The sequence below is a fragment of the Eurytemora carolleeae genome, unplaced genomic scaffold (genome assembly GCF_000591075.1).
Source record: "Eurytemora carolleeae unplaced genomic scaffold, Eaff_2.0 scaffold258, whole genome shotgun sequence".
In the NCBI taxonomy this organism is placed as follows: domain Eukaryota; kingdom Metazoa; phylum Arthropoda; class Copepoda; order Calanoida; family Temoridae; genus Eurytemora; species Eurytemora carolleeae.
Window position 1 is genome coordinate 104,629 of NW_019396226.1, and position 8,105 is coordinate 112,733.

Below are 8,105 nucleotides of genomic sequence, written 5' to 3' on the forward strand. Positions count from 1 at the left end.
CATTTTTTAGGCAAATCAGAATTTAGTTTGGGAAAAAAAAAGTTTTACAGTTTACATTAAGAGGAATCATCCTTATTACATATTAACACTGAAATATAAAGATCTAAATATATATTTATAGCGTGACGCGGCTGGATTTTTAAAAATCACACTTTAAAGGCCCTAAATATACCATTTAAAAAAGTAGTTTTGCCCGGAAGAGTCAAATGTGGTGGCCCGGAAGGGGAAATAGTGGTGGCTCATGGCTGCCGGAAGAGAAAAAAGCTAATATGTGGCACAGAAGGGGAAATAGTGGTGGCTCATGGCCGCCTGCCTTCCCCCGCTCCTGCAACTCACTGTTGTAATTAAAAATAATCCTCCATTTAAATTAAAAATTTAGAATTTAAAATGAAGTGATTAGTTTTATCCAAGGTTGTTTATTACGGTTAGATACTCTGGATGCGCTCTAATGTCGTCTTCATAGCAAAGGACACTCGAAACCCTCGTATGAGTATTGGTGGAAGATGAAATGACAATTGTGAGGTTTCAGTTTTGTGTCCTATGTCCATTGAGACAAGGACAACATTTTCCGTACATTGGAAAGCATCCAGAGTATGTAACCTTTAGACACAACATTGGTTGCATCTTGGACGTCATTTGCACCCGCCCAACATATGTTGTTTTGATGTAATTTTCTACTTTTTAGACCTGAAACTGAAGCAGAAACCATCGACTTGGTTAGAATGGAGTTAGGAAGGAAATTAATTCATATTTTTAACAAATAAAATAAAATCTTCATATGTTAGTGATTATTTCTGTACTGAAAACTAAGGATGTATTTTGTATTTACTTCTCTCAATATTGTCTTCAATTTAAATTCTCTTATTAGTTTTATTTCATATTTTAATGCTTCCCATATTAAAAGTTGGAAAAATTGAAAGCTTGAGATTTGTTTCCAATTTTGAACTTAATAATCTCCATCAGATGAGTCTGGAGTAACTGAACCTTGTCTGGTTGTGGAGAACCCTATATCCGGAGCAAATCCGTCTCAACCCATCCTGCAGCTTCTCACAGAGATAGAGAAAACTCTAATCAGGTTCTTATTTACTACACAAGGGTGTTACTGTTCTATTTTAACCCTTAAAAATGAACATCTTAAAACTTAAAATACTGATATTAAATAGTCCTGAAAAACAGTAATTGTGTAGTGTATACAGACCCATTTCACTTAAAACCTTGATTGTCAAGCTACTTTTAAAAATGTTTGCTTTATCAAATACACTAAATATTGCGTATACATAAATCGTCTTCATATTCCATAATTTTATGGGTTCTACTGTTCAAATGTTCAATGTATGTATTTATGTATGTCTGTTTATACTTTCTTTGGAAAGAAACCTAATACTTTGTATTTGTTAGAAAATGAATACAGAAATCAAGGGGAAAATACGTTATCCTAAAAAGTTCACAATAATTATAAAAGATTGTTCAAACTTTTTTTTGTTTGTTGTCAATGAATATTTTAGACCTAAGAGAGAAGAATCTAAACCTCTCTACTTCCCCCTGGAACAAGTAGGATCTATACCCAGCAGGTAAATGTACTTTTTTATTTAAACTTTTTTTATTATTTCCCTGACAAGCTTTTTCTAATCAAGATTCAATTATGCATGAGTTAACCTATAACCATCATCCTCTTTCTGAAAATTTACTATTTTCAATATTTTTTTTCTGTTAAGTTAAATTGCACATTACTGCAACGAAAACAATGGAGTGAATTTACACAACTTAAGACTTTAAGACAAAAAATTGTGGATATCTTCCACATTACACTAAAGGGTTTAAAAGTACTGTTCTTAGTCACGGAGTCCCCTCTCAAAATTGAAATTTAATTGAAATTAAAACAATAATCCATAAATCTGAAGAAATTACCTCGTTTGTTTAAAATTTTGGATGTTATTCTCTTTTTTTGGTTTAATTAGCTTTAAAGTTTTGTTGACATGACGGTTTTTGGAAACGTTTTGTGCTTACTTAGAAGTTTTGTCAAGTGGGTCGCTTTGTGCTTACGTGGGCGTTTTTTTTGCTTACTCAGACGTTTTGTTGAGGAAAACGTTTGATGCTTACTTGGACGTTTTGTGTAGGGCGACGTTTTGTTCTTACTAGGTCGCTTTATCTAGGGTAACGTTTTGTGATTAATTTTAAGTTTTGTCTAGAGAAACGTTTGGTGCTTACTTAGTACAAGTTGTGCTTACTTGAACATTTTATTTAAGGAAACGACGTGTTTTGCTTACTTAAGGCGTTTTTTTAGAGGAACGTTTTGTGCTGGACGTATTGAATCTGGAAAAATAAAGATTGGGTCTCAGTTGGACGTTTTCTATCACGGACAGGTATTTTTTTTTATGGGATTAAACGTCATGTTTTGGGACCGTCCATAGAGTTGCAATTTGCAATTCACTGTTTCTGATGCTTAAATCCGCAATTCACTATTTTAGAGAAACCACAATTGAAAATACAGGATTAACTTCATCATTTGGGTATTGTTGTATTGTTGATATTGTTAGATCGAGGGTTTATTGAAATTACGTTTAAGTTGACTCGAAAATGTATGTGATCAGGAAGGATTTTTATTAGAAGGAAGTTCTTAGAGAAAATCATAATCGGAATAAGATAAAATCTATAATTAAATTTTGAGATATAGAAAGAAAATTTAATACAGGGTGTCCCAATTAATATTGCCATTAAAATACAGCACTATCAAGAGCTGTAAGAGGAATTAACCCTCCAGGCTCAAACGGCGAAAAAAAGAGAGATGATAGATTTCAAGAAATCTCAAAAATCTGAATTAAACTATTTGACGGACAGTAATCTTTAACACTAATTAGTTTAAGAGTTCAAGGAACCCAATTGTATCACTTAAAACTTCGTTAACTGTCTCTTTAATTGATTTAATCCTAGAAGAGCCGGGGTAATGTTAAAGATGCGGAAATATTCCGTAAAAAAACAGATTCTCTGTCAGCTGGGGATAGAGGAGGAGTATTCATCAAACTTAAACCTGATATAGGTAGGCTTCATTCATCCTTTCATTCATCCTTTCATCCTCCCTTTCTTTCATTCATGCTTTCATTCATGCGTTCATTCATTCCTGTTTTATTAATAAAACAAACAGATATTTTTTTCATTTTTATTTCATTATTTCTTTCTTTTATTTCTTTCATTCTTTTTTTAGTCCTTGTTTTTTCTTCCTATTTTCTTTTTAAAAAAAACATAATTTCTCAATTTCTATTATTTCTTGTATTGTATACATATATATAATTATATTTTTGTTAAGATCTAAAGCGTGGAGGTGTACTGTATGAACCCGGAAGTGAATTAACTGCATCAAATAGTTGGAAAGTTCAATTGAAAAGTTTACAAGGCTGCGGCAATATAAATACCAAGGTTTGTTGCAGTGCTTAATATCCAAATCCGTCAAATCCGCAACATTTTGGCTTCTGGACCCGGATCCGGATTCAAGGGGTAAAATATCGACAAAAACTTTTTTTAAAGATTTCTTCTAAAAAAACAGTAAATCTTGAAGAAATTGAATACTGACCTAGATCCGGATTCAAAGCACTGATTTGTTGATATTTGATGATACATAATGTAGTTGATTTAAAGTGTTTTTTTCTTTTAATAAGTAGCGTACTGCGTCTCAGAGTTCTCGGAAAATAGTATTTAAATATTATTTAAATACTATTTAAATACTATTGAAGAATCGTATTTTTAGATTTAAAGGTACTGCCGATGTAATGTCAAGTTGTCATTCTATTTTATTAAAAAAGTTCTTCTAATAAATTCAGAGCAAAGTAATGGTGATTCCCTTGTTTTAATTTCTATAATTTGAAATTTTTCTACTGCGACTTCTCTATAAAACTGACTTGTGGGTTTATTCAGTTTAAATATAGATATGTTATAATGCTGTATTCGGCGAATTTGAGAAAAATAAGTGATTTTTAGGGAAAATAAATAAAAATTTTAACAAACCGTATCAAATAGAAAGGAAATACTTGTCTCCTTCACGTATTTAAGATTAATTATTATGATTTTGTATAGGGCGAGTATGTTCTTTTCCATTCCACATTCTCTGATGGGAGATCAACTCTTGAACCTTGCCAGCTCCAGGAAGAGGAGTTTACTCAAACCATTCTCTCCGGATCCGTCCAGTTTCTCGGTAGACCTGGAGATACGATCCTGCTCAAGTCCGGACACGGATATATTCTCGGCAATCTCATTTATCCTGCATAGTTCTTATGTTAAACGAAGCTTAGTTATTATTATTCAGTATCCAATATCCATCCTTTACTACCAGTACCCCCCTCCCCCTCCCACCCTGTCTTTAAAGATTTATTGTTGCGAGTCAGGGGTCCATAAATTCCATTTCCGATCCCAAATGGGATCGGGATTGAAAGTACATTTAGGTGAATGAAAATACACTTTCTGTGTCATTGTGAACTTTGGCAAGTTGTTTTTGTTCTACACTTCAGAAATGTGTACTGCATCAATATGTCAGATATCAAAATAATAGATAAGTAATGATATGAACAAATAAATACTCCCTTACCGTATGCGTTCTGCGTTATGGATTTTTTCTACAACATGACTTTCAATTGTTTACAATAACAACATGGTTAGTTTCTGCCCCTAACATCCAAATACCAAATGTCTCCCTACTTTCATACCTCCGTACATAATTATATATTGATGTCATTGTGTACATTGTAAAAATTCTAATTTTAATGATTTGATATTTCAAAAATATCTGCAATTTCAACTCAATAGCATGTATATTGCAATAAAAATTTATTGAAATCAAAATTATTTAGATATCTTAAATCACAAATTCTGAAATACAATTATTATTGACAAATAGGATAATTTCTATTCGTGATAATAAATACACTCATTGAAATCAATACAAAGCATATCAATATGAAATGTTGTTTATGCAATAAAATATATAAGTATACCTATTAATCACTTGCTTTCTTTTATATATAGTAAAATATCAATAACAATATGTATTGTATAAGGTATATGCATGGGCGTATAGAGGAATAGTTCCAGAGCGGTTTATTTTTTATAGTATAGGCATGATTGATTNTATGGAATAAGTTGTATTTAACATACTTGGAGCTTGTATCTAGTATGGAATAAGTTGTATTTCACATACTTGGAGCTTGTATCTAGTATGAAATAAGTTGTATTTAACATACTTGGAGCTTGTATCTAGTATGGAATACGTTGTATTTAACATACTTGGAGCTTGTATCCTGCATAGAATAAGTGTATTTCACAAACACGCTTTTAACCGTAGTTTGCAGATGAAGGTAAGGTCAGATAGACGTCAAAATAGCCACTTTTTTTAATGAAGGAATACTATATACAACCCCTTCACATCAGCCAAAATTCAAATTTTATTTTCTCTGACAATAGTCTAAAACTAGGAGGTATTGTATAAAAACCTGGTTTCGTGAATTCTTTACTTTGTCTTTTATTAATTTAAGTAAATGATGATACATAAAGTGGATACCTTACGACGACCTGGATCTCTTAAAAAAACTACTTTTATAAAGTTAAATTGAGACTTTTTTACGAGATGATTATCTATTATAACTTGAATTTTGTTGAAAACGAGTTGGTAAATATTTCATTTTTTCATATTTTTATTCAACTACAAAGCACGAGATAATACAAATAAAAAAATCTCAATTTACTATGTAGTTTGGACCCGCATAACCAGAGTAGGTTGTTTTAATTGGTTGGCCCACTATAAACGAACGAGAATTGCAAATAAAAACAATGTACATTGTACATTTTAAACATAAGAATGAAAAAGGTAAGGAGGAGGTGAGGGAGGATACTCAGCCTAAGGGTTGGATCAGAGGGTACATATGTTATTAAAATCAAGTTTATCCACATGGTACATTTTTTTTTACAGATATAACTTGCATAACCATCTAGATAGATCTTGGCGACTTTCCTTTTAACTGATTTTTCAGATTTAGTTTCTTTCAGCTCTAATTCAATCGAATTCCATATTTTTGGAAATAAAGCAGAGGGAAAACATTCTAGAGTTTTAAAGAGAACCCATTCAAGTTTATATGATTTTGTTCTGTTTGGTTCAGCTAAGGAATTAAACATATCATGGAAGGAAGCTGAAAGGTTATGTAATAAAAGTATTTATGCATGAAAGATAGAACACCTAGTTTATATGTATCATCAAGATTTAGGATCGGATAGGATTTGTTTTGTCGTCTCTAAACCTTCTTCTTCACTTTCTGTATTCCTTTTACAGATCCTAATAATCTACAGGGTGTCCCAAATAACATGGGAATTCAGTGACGAATTCGATATCGTCTTTATGAATAATTCTTTGATTTAGTATAGTGATACCTACTGAGAAATCTGTAATCTGTAAGAGTTTCGTCTGCTATGTATACATTTTGTTTGTTTATGTTTTGACTGCAACCGGTTGTACTTAGTAAAACAAGAAAATTTACAGTATACAAACAGAGTAAACTTGTCCATATTCACTCTTCATCTTGCGGAGACATTATAGACACATCTTTTCAGTCTTTTACCCTTTTCATTAAATAAACTCTAGCAGACATAATAATATTATGGCTTTTGAAATTAGGTATTACAATGCTAATTCATAACAAAGACGATATCGAATTCGTCACTGAATTCCCATGTTTTTTGGGACACCCTGTATCATTGCGCCTCCAGACATATTTGGATTATGTAATTTTTCCAAGTTCAAGAAAATCTCCCAAGATCTTTGTTTTCTCCGAAATGTACGAAAAGAAAAATATTAGTAAATAAAAGAGTAGAGAACATTATTAGGAATTATGACGTAAAGCACAGGTTTTATGTAAAACCTCGGGTACTCTGATCTCTGTCCGTGGAGGTCTATTACATAAAATCCTGTCAACTAAAACACTGGAGAGAAAAATAATCAACATTTATTGTGAAAAGGACAGTTCACGTAATTACAAGTGCTCCACAATTTAATTGTTAACAGTAATCACAACGGTGGCCTGTACTAGGCCTGAAAAGATATTCTTGTTTTTTGTCTTGGAAAAATGATAAATTTCATTTATGGTTTCTCTAAAAAAAAGTGAATCGCTGATTTATGTAGAATTGCGAATAAGAAGGGAATTGACAGAACTTACTCTCAAAGCAGTTTTCCAGTTAAGGGGTCAATTAAAATATGGTTTTCGGTCCCGTTAATAACTCAATTTTAGTTGCCTCACCTTTAAACTAATCCATACATACCGGGATACCCACAAAGGATAAGACTTCAGAGACTCGACTGTTTGGAGTTTATATTGTCTGTGTCTTACATTTACACCATGCTAGACTCTTAAAGGAGACCAGACCGCCCTCTCATAGTTTTACAAAAGATTAGTTTTTCGTATTATTCAACTTTTTATGAAGTTTTTAATATTTTTTTAGTGATTTAAAATTATTTATAATTTTTACTAGTTTGAACTTTTGTGAAAAGTAACATGAAAAAAGGAGAGCCAATGTTCAACAGGATCAAATTGTTAATTTATTCGTTAATTTTTTCTCAAGAAACTCTAGGATGGCCATTTTAGGTATTATCATTGTCAGAGTTACTGTTGAAACCAAAATCAAAACATAAGATCCTGTAAAACAAAGTTAAAATGATAAACATGAAAGGGAAATTTTAAGTTATAAGCTGAAGGGTTTTGTTCTGAGATGCTGGATGGGTCAATCTGCTGAACAATCCCGAGATGATTTCAAGGATGTACATGGGGAGGAAGACTTAAACCGCCCAAATTACCAGATTAAGTTCTAAGCTGAAGCATTTTTTGAAGTGTCTTCTTTATGAACAAATTTATAATTCCCTTTAACTGCAAACAATTGTTTCTCTTTTTCAAATCATTCAATAAGCCATTAAAAGATTAATTTAAGACAAAAAAAATATAATTTTAATTTGAATCGTCATATTTTCAGTTTCATCTTTTGTGAGTAACCCGTATTAAAAATATATAGTTAACCCAAGTATCTAGTATTAATAATTAATAATCTGTATTTGGTGGAAGGTTGGTAAGGGGGGGGGG

At 31.8% G+C, this 8,105-nt stretch overlaps 1 protein-coding gene across 2 annotated transcripts in view; it reads left to right on the forward strand.

The window, feature by feature from the left end:
- LOC111698692 (elongation factor Tu) overlaps window positions 1–4,830 on the forward strand; it is an 8,534-nt gene extending 3,704 nt beyond the window's left edge. Inside the window, exons 8-15 of one of the 2 annotated variants that reach the window (XR_002764593.1) lie at window positions 686–732; window positions 964–1,075; window positions 1,506–1,571; window positions 2,285–2,363; window positions 2,932–3,037; window positions 3,305–3,414; window positions 4,069–4,433; window positions 4,648–4,830. Coding sequence is in view for 1 of the 2 variants with exons in the window: in XM_023469099.1 (XP_023324867.1) it covers window positions 686–732; window positions 964–1,075; window positions 1,506–1,571; window positions 2,285–2,363; window positions 2,932–3,037; window positions 3,305–3,414; window positions 4,069–4,260 (712 nt within the window). In the remaining variant the exon portion in view is untranslated. Of the gene's footprint in view, window positions 1–685; window positions 733–963; window positions 1,076–1,505; window positions 1,572–2,284; window positions 2,364–2,931; window positions 3,038–3,304; window positions 3,415–4,068 lie in introns of both variants that reach the window. The other variant, XM_023469099.1, reaches the window with a different exon arrangement.
- Window positions 4,831–8,105: the final 3,275 nt, after the last annotated feature.